General features: G+C 48.3%; 1 protein-coding gene across 10 annotated transcripts in view; it reads left to right on the plus strand.

The window, feature by feature from the left end:
- inpp4b (inositol polyphosphate-4-phosphatase type II B) overlaps positions 1-13291 on the plus strand; it is a 90325-nt gene that overhangs the window by 41127 nt on the left and 35907 nt on the right. For 9 of the 10 annotated variants that reach the window (XM_029850411.1, XM_011612981.2, XM_029850414.1 and 6 more), the window contains one exon: positions 12640-12751. In XM_029850411.1, coding sequence (XP_029706271.1) covers positions 12640-12751 — 112 coding nt within the window. Of the gene's footprint in view, positions 1-3348; positions 3492-12639; positions 12752-13291 lie in introns of those variants that run through there. The other variant, XM_029850418.1, reaches the window with a different exon arrangement.

Genomic DNA, 13291 nt, shown 5'->3' on the forward strand with positions numbered 1-13291 from the left:
GGCGCAGATCAGCCCGCCGTAAAAAAACAACAAAAAACAAACCCGCTGGTCTCATCGGAGGACGGGCTGTGATCTATAACCCTCCGTCCTGTCAACAGCCCCATCTGCGTGCATATAAACAAACGCATCAATATTTAACTGACGGGCAGGTGGTCTCCTGCAGCGGCCGCGTGGAGAAAAGGTGCGCAGCTCAGGAGGTAAAAGAGATGAATTGCTCGCAGATGGGCGGACTAATGCAACATCCTAATGGCTTCACCTCCTGACAGGAGCAGCAAGGAGCCCTTCCTCCCTTTCCTTTGGCTCCTTCGGCCCAGGTGCTGCAGAAGTGTAGCGACGGAGGTTCCTCCCGGGTTTTTAATGGTCCCATAAAGGAGGTGTCAGTAAAACAGCCCGGACGGCACCAGGTGGAATCCCATCCAGCAGCGTTTCTGCACCACCCTAAAAGACAATCGGAATAAAAACAGAAGCCAGCAGGTGCAGAAACGAGAGATTGGTGAGAAGTTCCAGGAGAAATGCGGTGAAGATGAAGTCTGCTCCGGTTCTCCTGAGTCCTGCAGGTGATCCGGTCCTGTTGAGTGAGACCTCGTTTCCATGTCTTCCATGTTTGTGTCGTTGCACCACCCTCCGTCTTCTCCTGGTCCAGGTCACTGGTTAATTGGTTAATTGCGTGTTCACGGACACGCCGCCGCCGCCCCCCGCCCGTGTGTGCGGGCTGCGGGTTATTTTTTTCCCCTCCGGTTGTCACGGCGCTCTGCTGCTTCTGCTTCATGTTGCCGCTCGGCTGTGGATTGTTTCCCCGGGATAATCTGATGTCCTCCACTCCACTTGTTTTTTAAATAACAGAAACATCAGTTTTTAAAATGTCAGCAGCGCTCCGGTGTCTCGGGGGCGCTCTTATCTATGTTCCAGCTCTCCCCCTTCCGATTGGGAATATTACACATCCAGGAACATCTTGTACGGCGGCGGTTCCTAATTTAAGGGTTATCGATTTTGGGCTTTTTCATCGTGTGCGTAGAGCATTACGGGACACACACTCGGCGTTCAACTTTGGTTTGGGGCCCATAATGTTATAAAAAGGATGCCGGGTCGATCGCGTTCATCTGTTTAATGACACGTGCACATTCTCCACTAACGGACCTGCCCCAAGCTGCACCAGTTCCTCCGTCTGTCGCTCTGTTTTAGACGCCAAAGAAAAGCAGAACTCTCGTGTCTCACCTTGGCTGCAGCTGATGTCGCCTCGTCAGCCTAATTAAGAGCTCCAGCTCATTTCTGACGGATCCGGTCCGAGCCAGATCTGAGGCAGACGCGCTTCAGCTGCAGAGGCGATGAGAATTAAGCTGGGTAAAATAGTTTATCCCGATTTAAACATACCGTCTATACATTTGAGGTGGGAGGGGGCGGGGTTACTGTTTCAACGGTACAGAGACGGGAGCGGGTCCTGATTCAGGGTGCAGAGCCGAGCGTGTTACTCATTGGTTTGTTGCACCTGTGGACGAGTTGTCGGGTCACAGCTGTCTGGTCAGCGCTGCAGCCCCGGCGGCCCTGAGGCTGCGGCGTTGACGCGGCGAGGTGCTTTCAGGCCGCGTTTTGTGGTCATTACAGTTGGATGCCGCAGAAAATGCTTTAATTTGACTTGACTTTTTCTCGGCCGCGGGACTACTTTATCTCCAGGAGATGACGATTGATTGCCCAAAACCAATACAAACACGAGCGGCTCCTCATCACAAGCTTCACATTTATTTTCCTGCAAAGACCCGACAGAGAAAATTGGCGTTTGACCGCTGAGTGCTTGTGACTTTTTGCTCGGCCCTCCAATGAAGTCCGATCACTCGTCTCTTATTGCCTTAAATTTGGCATTTCACCGCTTTCCTCGCGACTCGCAGGCGTTTACATCCAAGAACAGTTACGTTTATGACAGTTTATGTGTCTTGTTTATGATTTGATGGCGCCTGACACTTTGCAGCAAGATTAAATGAGTGTTGGACACGCGGACTTGGCCCCCGGGGAGGACCGGGGCTCGCTGGTATCAAGGTTACAAGAGAATTGACACTCTTACACGAGAGACATGCAGCAACATTAAATACGTCTTTGAAATTCGGAACCGCAAAGAGCTGATTTTGGTTTGAAAGGGAATAACTAACGACCCTTTGGGTTATTTCGTGTAGTTGGCTCAAGTTTGCCGTATATGAATATTGTCGCTCTGAATCGGCTGGAGACCGACCCTGCAAAAGATCTGGGCTTTTAATGATCTGCTGACCTGAGTAAAGTGGACTTTTACCCTGAAGATCCGGCACAACCTCACAGTGTGCACGTTTTGCTTACCACAGTCGGGGGAGGGGGGGGGGGGGGGGGGGCGGTAGAAATATACAACACATGTTGTGTAGGTGTAGGAGGACGCAACAGGAAGGATGTGCTGCTGTGAGCATTTCCACGTCGGTGCCACTCTGCTGCTGCCTCGTGCGCTCCGCTCCGCCTGAACTGATGACACGTGCAGAAATTTGGAGCCACCTGGCGGTTTTTGCATGCGTGATGAAGACGGACACTCGGAGAGGAAGAGCGCAGCGGGCCGAATGGTGCCACTCAGCGCTCCCTCCGAACGAAACGAGCCGCCACAGCCTCCGAGTAGCCTTTGCCCTGCTACACACACACACACACACACACACACACACTGGCTGCAGTAAATCTCCGTTCCCGTGTTACATAAACTGACTCTTGACCTCTGACCCCCACGGTCATAACTCACAGGAGCTGCGATGATTTTCCGGTCGGGGCAAAATCTTGGCTGATCTATGACGAATGAGCGTGATATAAAAGTCAACACGACAGTCGCGCTTCTATTACGTGACGTTTAGAGTGTAGCTGTCCAGAGAGTTGCCTGTTCGGCTTCATTCTCATCCTCTCCCGCTGTTCCTCTCTCTTCCTATCTCTCAAACCTTCTCCACTCCGCTGGGCGAGGCCCTCCCCGACCCAGTTGGAGTGTTGATTTTGATATGAACTTATTTGCCGGCGCGCATGTTTGCGCACACACCCACCGCTGTGAGGCTCCATTATCTGATCCCAGTGCCCGTGCAGCCGGAGCGCCGTGGCTTTTTCCCTCTCACCCCCTCCGCCGTGGCATTTTACCACAGCGGAGCCCTCGCTCCTGCACGGCCCTAATTCCGAGATTGCTGACTCTCTGTCCCTTTTTTAGGGCCTTGCAACCCCCCCCCCCCCCCCCCCCCCCCCCTACACACACACACACACACACACACACTCTAAAGATCACCCCTCTGGTCCATTTAAACTGAACAAACACTGTTTTGTGTGTCTATAGTGGACCTTGTTCATGTAGAGTCAAGGTTGTATCCTTCCGCGCGCCCTCCGATGCCTTTTGCACGTGCAGTATCAACGCTACCACAGCAGTGGGCGGACGCCGCTTCACATCCCTCCGAAATCCTTGCGACAGTGACCGTTGCTCCTCTCTCCAGGACATCGTTAACAAACTGGGACTGGTGAGCTTGTGCTGGGCTGATGATCGCGCACGTTGCGACCTATTTGTGGGCGTCGTGCCCCGTCGGAATTTACCTCGCGGCTCATAATGGCTAATGTCCCACATTTACAGTTTAACAGACAGGATTTATTGGCCCTCAATAAACGGCTCCGCTGGCTGTCAGCGGAGTCGGGCGGGAAAAGACATCCATCCGAAATGTCCAGCAGGAAATAAACAACATATTAAACGCGCCACGCGCATATTCTTTTTAATTTATCTGGGGTGTTTGGCAGAATTTCTGAAGGGAGGACCTGAAAACTGAAGTGACATTTTTGTGGTCTGTACTGTTTTATGGCCTCTCTGCAGCGCTGGGATGTCGGAGGTATTTGGCTGATGGGCTTTAGTCATATTTGTTTCACAGCGTTTGCTGTATATCTCTTGTTTTTCAGGACGCATGGGAATAAATCTGAGGCATAAATTTGGCTTTCATGGGGCTATTGATGCTTCCTGCTACAAAACTGGAATACTGTGGATTTGGAAGAGGGTAATTAATGAATGGAAATAAGAATTACACTATATTATTGACCCAAAAGGAATTTATCTCACACCTTAATCCAGAAAAAAATAAATGTAGATGACGACATTGGCAAAATGGTGACAATAAACCAAAATTGAGACACTTAAACACAGTTAAAGTGGTGTTGTTTGAAACATCTGATGCATGTGGACGAAAAAATAGTCACCTGATTGATTTTTATTCCTATATCTCAAACGATTACAGTTTCTTTGAGAGGTGGAAAAAACAATGATGGCGGTTTGTGTGTGGCTCAGCGACGTCAAGGCTAGGCTAACGGCCCGGGCGACCATCTGCACGCTGGCGCATTTTGATGAAACGCTTTGCGTATTTTATCACACCCTCCCACTGATGCGATCTTTCCTCCGCCACTCTGAAGCTACTCAACAAGCCACAAGGTCAAACTCTATACTTTAGCACAATTTCACACGAGTGTTTCTACCGTCGGATAATCAAACGCTGATGCGGTACTTATCGTCAATGGGTTCACCCTCGCACACGAGATCATATACTCACGGACTGAATTACAACGCATGACGTAGACACACACCCCACATATGCTTTTAAATGAGCTTGGAAAGGCTGGGCTGCAATAAATGCACATTTGGCCTTTCTTGTTTTTCCTCCCTCGGTACTGAAAATGCTTTTTTTCCCACACGGGTCTGCACAATCCGAGCGCTCCCCAGGCTCCACTGCTCACGGGCGGATATGAAAATAGCTGCAAAGTCGCATCAGAATGTAAGTCTGAGAAAATTAAAAGAAAAATGGGCAGTGGAGGAAATTGACAGGCCGCCTTAATTATGTATGTTATAACATCAGGGTTGGAGCCAATCCTGGGGTAATGCGGTTAGCTAAACATAGTAAGCTAACTGCACCACACAAAATCTATTAGTCTGAGTCAATCATAGTTCATCTCTTTGCAGTACGACACATGCACACGGGTCAATAGGACGGGAAAATGAAATGTGTTAGGAGGCAAAGATGAGGGAGGGAAATTTAATAATCTGGCCCGACATGGTTCAGAGGCAGGCTGGAGGCGCGGATCGCTAAATGACAGGAGGGCGATAATGAAGGGGAGGACGAAAGCAGGTGTATGAAATGTGTCATCCTGTTTTTGTTTCTAAATTGTGCTCTATCACTGAAGCCCCCCCCCCCCCGCCACTGTGGTGGGGCGAGAGGCAGAGAGAGCTGCATGAAAGATGGCTCCATCTATATTATGCTTATTGATGTCACCTTCATTGTCTTTAATAGACATGTTTACATTTCTTCCAAGTCCATTGATTTTCCTATAAGAGTAAAACTTGGACTGCTGCAGTCGGATGAGTTGGGACTCGTTTATATGCGCAGGCAGATGTCGGAAAGGTTGGAAGAGCGGGATTTTGTCCGTTGACCTTGACATTCTGGGGCACGCCGATGCTCGACCCCAGCGATTGTAGCGTGATGACGATGTCAAAGATCCCCGGCTGGGCGCGCGTGCACGTGTGTGTGTAAGTTTATAAGTATTTGACTGTGGTTGCTCAGTGCTGAGGTGTTCCATCAGCAGGTATATCACAATAAAACCAGGGTGCAGATTCGCTTTTATGGCGCAGAAGGAAGTAAATGTCATCCCAGTGTGAGGGTGGAAAACCCCCGATGTTCTTCATAATCAAAATGAAACTATAGTTTTTCTGTGTACGTGCAGATCTGCAGCTGTAAACTGATGTTATCCTCATCGTCTCGTTACCCGCCCACGTCTTTGTCACAAACGAGGAGGCCGAAATGATGTTGTTCACCGTGTGACCTGCAGGTGGCGCTTCCGTTTAAAACGTTAGCTCGTAATTACCTGCCTGTAAAAATACCCCTTAGGGTCAATTTTCAAGGGGCGATGGTCCCGACCGCGACAGACGTACTCCGGGCGCATAATAAAGAGCCCCCGCCGATGGGGTCAGGGGTAAACTGGGGGTTGGGCTGTGCTGCGGGGAGCATTCCCATTATTTGGTTTGCTGTTATTTACATAAACAGTTGCAAAGGTCCGTTGTCTCCGCGCGTGTGTGAACGTTTAGTTTCTCTGGAAAATGTGGCCATTTCCTTTATTAAATAACCCTCATGTTTCTGTAATGATGTCCGACCGCTTTCATGGTCAAGGTCAAATGTTTGTTGTGTTCTTTTAACTACAGCACAGAATTCTGGGTTATTTAGCTCCCTAGACTATATTTTGTGTTACTTCGGAGACAGAAAGTGACAGGAAGAAACACCTCGGCTGAGAACAACCCAGAAACATTTCCTGCCTGAAGTTTGGGCTTATATTCGCTTCTATTTTAGCGTCCAGGAAAAGATGAGGCACAGACTTTCTATTTTTATTACTGAAGACATACAGCACCGGGTACACAAAGGTTGTTTCTCCAAAATGGTTTGGAAATTTGCAGAAGTTAGAGAGCTGCACAGAACTCCCTGCCAGTGTTTGAAGCACATGAGTAGTGCAAATATTATGAGACTGAGGCCAGATTGAAATGTTTAACTACATTAATAATTGGCTAGTGTCGTCATGGTGCCACCAGTTCCCCCTCAGGTCCCTTCCTGTTAGCATGCATGCTAATATATAGCTTCTAGTATAACCGTCTATTACTGACATCATTGGTAAATGAATGAATGGCGAACAGGAGCTGCATTAAACCATGATCACACCGGTGCTCAAGAGCTCCTCAGAAGGGTAACTAGCACAAATGTTGTATTCCAACACACACCTGCTAACATGAGGTGAAGAGCGCCTCTGAGCCTGTTGTTTACTTATACAGCTCAATTAAACTGATTGATTTGCTTTTAGGCAGCGGAGGTTCGTAGCTCAACTCCTGTTTGACTCTTTTATGTCGGACCAGATGTTAGAATCCCATAGAATCCCACACGAGCAACCGACATTTCCCTCTGACTCGTGGAGAGGCTCATTAGCTCCAGGAGAAAATAAACCCACACAAACCCCCCTGCCCCCTTGCACATGTTCTCCGTGTCTTTCCCTCTGCTGTTCTCCTCCTACAGCTACAGTCTGCATCCATCTCTGCCGTAACCTGTAACAGCGTGAGCGAGGATTCGATGCAAAGAAGCCTCGGCTGACTTTGTCTCCCCTCCGATAAATTCAGACTTTCTTCCTTCTGATTGATCTCAGGCTCCCTCAGAGCTCCGCTACGCTACAATGTCAATTCACTGACGTAATGCAGCTGTTGGCGCCCAACCTACACGCCGAGCAGCGGGGACACAGGCTGGATAAAGGCTCTAACATCTCGGGGTGAAGTCAACAACACTTGGTGGAAGCTCAGCTCCTGGTTGCTTGTCTCAGGTCTGTGATGGACGGGTGACTTGTCCAGGGTGGACAGTCTTTCAGTGGATAATGAACTTTCGGATGCTGCTGGACCGATTCCAACTCTCTTTCTAATTCCAGTCTTGTGTATTCACCCCTAAAGAGATGGAATCATGCCATCTTTGGCATTAGCAGTCGCTCTTACCTCCGGTAAGCACGTCAGTCGTTGGTGGTTTGGAGAGCTTGAAAAGAAGAAATTGTTGGAGAAAGATGAAAGAAAAGTCTCCCTCTTTGTTTGAAAAAATAATTAGGAAAGCTCACTGGCTCTTTGTTTGGGCGCCGGATACACTCCTGAATCATTTACACATAAAACAGACGCTCTCTACGCCCATCCGTTTCTGATTCTGACGTCTGTCTGCTAATGCTAATGCGGCCTGCGCGTCTACAGTTTAATCCCCAGCACCAACAATAAAGGATGATAATGCAGTATTGACGGAGGGAGCGGAGTCCAAGGTCATCGCCCGTATGTGCACTCCTTTGATTTTTCTCTTGTGCCTCGCGCTGTTTGCCACCCACGCTCGTTGTCTGAATTGCCAAAGACAGAATAATTTCTCTATATTTATTATTCTCAGCGTCGTAATCCTGAACGACCCCAGCACACCTTTGGAGATGCACAAAAGAAATACAAATTTAGACGTTACATAGGTGCCAAACCCTGATGAATGAACACGGCTGGAATATTTGAGTTCTGGAAACAGGGTAGTAATCCGAAATTCCTTGTCCTTAATGGGTCGAGCTGTTACCAGTGAAGATCTACTGTACATCGATGTGACTGAAGACAAGTGCTGAGCGCATTTTTTGTGGTAACCACAGTCAGATGTGGCACCGCCTGGTCCTTGTTCTCCAGGTGTTTTGTGCTGGATTGTGTGGGAGATGTTTCGTTTTTGGCTTCATTCCCATTTCACGCACTTTCCCTCCCTCGGTAAATTGTTATATGGCAAATCACCACAAATAGTTTGAGAAGACATCATCAGAAGACATCATCAGAAGACATCATCATTACAGTAGTGATTATTCTAGAAGCCAGTGGGCCAGAGGCAGAAGTACACCCAATTAGCCTAAAGGAATATTAATGATGAGAGAAGTTTTTGGGAAGTCCAAAAAGGCTTCCTCGTTTTCTCTTCCAGGTAGAAGCGCTCTAGAAAGGGAGGGGATGTGGCTGTCATCAACAAGTCAGGGCCGCAGCCCAAAAGTGAGGCCATTTCTTAAACATATCGCATCCTCCCACCTTGCTTCGAGTGTGAAAACAGCCGTTTCTGACACTGCGTAAGCCGCTAACATAAAAGCTAACGTAGCGTGAAGACGGCTCCTGTCGCGGAGGAATATCCCAGTGTGTGTGTGACAAAAGTGGAACAAATGGGATGCATTAAAAGTCACAAATGGTGTGCAAGTATGTGTCCGGCCCCTGACACGGCTCCTATTATCACAAATGTGTTGTAGCAAACTGATTCCTACAACGGCTGCTGTAAAACTTTCGGTCCCACCGGTGTCGGCTGAATAAATCCAGTTTGGTTGAAGATTCGAGGTCCGGTTAAGCCCCCGAGCGAATGTTGGAAACGAGCCTGAACGAAACTATTTTCCTTAAATCGTAACTATGAATGTGCTTCAAATAAACACCCCCCCCCCCCGCCCCCCCTTCCCCTCAATGCATATTTTTCAAAGTTAAAAAGAGGAGAAACATCCCATGAATGTCTGCGGAAATGAGATTTAAGAAGAGCTTTAAAAGAATTCACTGACTTTGCTGAAGGCAGGATGTTCCGGAACCGAGAGGCCCCGACCGTAGAGAGCGGGATCGACTTAAAGACTCTTCGCAAGAAAGGACGCGTTTGTTTTTTCTGTCAAGGTGGCGAGCATAAAAACGAAGTCCGTTCTGCTGCGTCGACCTGGCGGGCCCTCCCACTGCACCACGCATCGCATTCTCTTTCCCACATTAATACCCCACCCCTGTGTCTTTTTGCCCCCGCTCTTCCATCAACAACGTTCAGAATATCCGCATCCCTGCCGCGTCGGGCGATGACATCACCCGCCAGCCATGGCTGCGTACGGCTGCTGAAGCGTCGCTCCGTTATTACGCTCCCGTCCCAACATCTGTCCTCAGTGAAAACTAGCCAGGCCTATATTTAGCGCACGTCCAGCTTTATATAGGTCAACTGCCCCTGCTTCTCTTAAGGCGCGGTCCCGTTGCCCGTGTCGATTCCCGGCCGTTATCCCCCCCGCCCATCGCCACCACCACTCCCATTCCATCGACCTGTAGAGCTTCATAGTGTCCTGAAGGAATCCTAAAAGCTTAAATGCTGGAGGACCTTCCCTCTTCTTTTGTATTTATGGTGTTTTAAAGTGAAGCCGGGCGGCTGGTGGGAGCGTTTCAGGTGTGTTTTCTGCGCCTCTGTTGCGGTTCAGATTTTCTCTGCCCACGAGCAGTTGAACACAACCCTTTGAAGGCGTACATGAGGATGGCAGCTTGGTTATTTTCACTTTTGTTTAGTCTCTCTTTGACCGTTTGGCCATCTGCCGGAGCGTGTGCGTAATCACCATCATTACCGTAGATCCTTCTTTTTTCCTCCGTTGCTCAATGTGAGGTTGTGAACGTTTCACAGCTCTGCCTTTGTTTTTGTGGTCGATGTTTAACATCTTCTTGTCTGCGCTGATGTTCTTGACATTCATCGTTCTCCATAAATGCACTTTGTAGCTTTCTAAAATAGAGGTCTAATGCTACGTCAATAAAGTCAAGAGGACAAGCTAATAGAAGCCAGTGCTAAAAAACTATTGGATCGAAGTTGTTTGTTAAGGGGTCGTCCGATGAAAAACAAGTACTGTCTAAATTTCACAATAAAGCTCCCCGTTGCTTTAAATGTGAATGTTGGCTGTTTTCAGGAAGTGTAAAATGATAGAGTACTTGATGGTTTACGGCCTCTGTGAGTTGTAAATTGCATGTTAGCGATCTGACAGAACCTTATCAGCTCATGCGCGTCAGGCTAAAGCTAGCTTTACTGTCTGAAGCCCAAGGCCCCCGACCTCCCTTCAATAATAATAATCCCAGGTATTGAAAACAAGGCTCACTTTTATCTGCCCCATGGGGGCAGCAATTTTAGGTGGAAGTGGAATTTTTGGAGGGTTTGTTGCATTGTGTCTTTCGGGTTTAATGAGCTGATATTCAGTAGAAGATACAGTTTCTGTGAAATAATCGCAGCATTTGAAAAGTGCATCAGTGTTCAGGGGCAAGTGTCCTCACATCAGCTCCACATCTGGAGGCTGCAACTGGTCCAGTCACCCTGGGATCTTTTATTCAGGCTTCTCTGTATTATTTGTCTTCGACTTAGTCGAATGCCCCAATTCTTAATTACAAGATGGACTGAAATGATTTAGAGCACAAATTTAAGCCTCTTCTCGGCTGGTTGTTGTCTTGATTCGAATCGCAATCACTTGATGCAGAGATCTAATTGGGATAAAGATTTTTAATGGATTGTTGGAATTTGTGGTACATTGCAGGGACATCATCAGTTGCTTTAGGCAAATTAGGGTTTATTATGTTCTCACATGAGAAAACATGCTTGCAAAGTGCAAACAGCCCTCCAAAAACATCAAATATCAGGCACTTCCCTGCTCACTAATTATTTTTCGCACACATTGCAGAGATTTTGAGCCAATTATCTTTGTCACTTTAACAAAGCCGCCTGATGAAGTGTCATTAAACTGATGCGTGGCCACAAAACTGGGGGCTTTGCGAGCCAAGAATGATCTGCAAATTTGCGTCTGTGCCGGAGCCAACAGGCGGTAAACAGGAGGTGAAGGACGGGCGGTTGTGCGTAGGAGTTGAGCTTATTTACCCTCCGCAGCTCCGTTCCCAGCCTTACCAGGACGTAATTGCAGGTCATCTGCTTAAAACGGGACAAAAGTTCCGCAAGAGACCAGAAATGTTCCTTTTTCTCGAAATTCTTAGAAAGGCCGCACGTCGATCGCACTGTCAGATTGAGCCGCTGAAGAGTTCCTTTGAATCGAGGGTGGGGATGTGTCTGAGCAGGTGTATAGCAGGGTGTAAAAACACACAATACGCCTCACAAAGGTAGGAAGCTCTTGTGCCAGGGCAGTTTTAAGGCGCCCCCCCCCCCCCCCCCCCCCCCCCCTTTACTCTTTCAATGGGATTTCATTAGTGGATTGCAGCAGGCTAATCTAAAGAGTAGGAGGCCGCTGTAACCCCAGAGGTTTACTGACGGAAGACTATCACTAAATGTGACACTTGTTAATCTTCATTCCCGCAATTATGCGCGGGGCGCCGCTCGTTCAATGTCAGGGTGACTTTCTTCCGCCGCGCTCCGGCCCTCCGCTGCAGGGAGATTGTGTCGAACGTGGGCGACAGGAGTGATGAGCACAGACGTAAACACGGAGACAGGTGTCTTGCGGCGGACGCTGATTAGATTTCTAAAACCAACCTATGTTATTCTCTTTGCTTTAGGACTGCAACAAGACATTAGGTGCTAACTGATGCTCCCAGGACCCCCCCACCCACACACTCACACCTTTCCACTCATTTTCCTCCCCGTGTCTCTTCTACCCTTTCCCCGTATCCCTATGGTGCGATTAGATATACTCCCTCCTGTCCAACAAAGATGGAGCACCCCCGAAAACATCCTTTTTTTATGCTACCTTCACTGTCTGTGCGTCCCTTCCCCCCTCCATCAGGGTGGTGTGTCACCCCCCCCCCCCCCCCTCCACCACCACCACCACCTCTTTCTTCCCATCCAATATTTTCTCCAGCTGGAGTGGAACTGAGCACATTATGGATGGGTCTGTTAAGGTGATCATCTTGCCCGGGTGATGCCCAGAGACCATTTTTCTTCATTTCGGAGTGTCTGTCTCGCTGCCAATACTATGGATTTTCTATCAACTCCTTAATCATGGCTCCGCGATTGGAAAAGTGACTTGTCGGGCTCAGTGATATGAAAACCTGAGGGATCAGTCCTGTGCCTACCAGGGCACACAGATATGAGGCAGGCACTTAAACGGCATGACGAAATGTTCCTTCATTCAACCCCACCAGCGCCCCTCTGGAGCAGGCTTGGCTTCATTCTGTATGCACACTCTGCCTCCAACAAGAAATAGCTGCAGCCCAAGAAGTCTGTCTCAGATTCCACTTTTTAGTCAAACAGCTTTATTTTTCCTCAAAATGGAGGGTTATCAGGCAACGAGAAAACGTAGAAAACTTCGTTCTTTACTCGCCGGTTCTCTGCAGATTTAAGAATGACCAGGACTCGTGTTTCCACGCAGGTCATCTGATGGTGTGAGCACCGCGGGAACAGTGGTGGTGAGCCGACTGAAGATGGGAGAAATGGAGGAGGCTGACATTGACTACATCAGTACGGAGAAAACCTCTCATAAGGTAGGAAAAAGTCGGAGCAAAGAGGAAAAACAGGAGTCTCTCTGCTTCTTCAGACACCTGGTGCTAATGCAGGGATTAGACAGACACCGCTCCAGTCCTCCAATGGGATTAAATTAACTCAGTAGAACCTAATCAGGGTTTAGAGTGTGTGTCTGTGTGTGTCTGTGTCTGTGTGTATGTTGTATGTACAAAAGAACATGTGTTAGTCCTACAGCTTTGTCTTATTTGACCAAGTGGTAGATGTGGACACATGAAAATGCACAAACACACACACACACACACACTAATCTCATGGCATACTCGACTCCAAAGTGACACATGTAATCAGCGTAGAGGAATGGAGGGCTTCTGGAGTATTCTTCCTCAAACTCTGATAGGAAAGTGAAGATTGTGTCATCTGAAATGGGCTGCCGCCACACCAGAAATGAAGTTGTATGTACTTTGATTTCACTTGATTTTCCCTGCACTCCTAATGGAGCCGAATTTGTCAAGGCAAGGCGTGCTGGAGAGGCAGTGTGGGGTATTAAAGAGGAAAGGAGG

The sequence above is a fragment of the Takifugu rubripes genome, chromosome 17, assembly GCF_901000725.2.
Source record: "Takifugu rubripes chromosome 17, fTakRub1.2, whole genome shotgun sequence".
Classification (NCBI taxonomy): domain Eukaryota; kingdom Metazoa; phylum Chordata; class Actinopteri; order Tetraodontiformes; family Tetraodontidae; genus Takifugu; species Takifugu rubripes.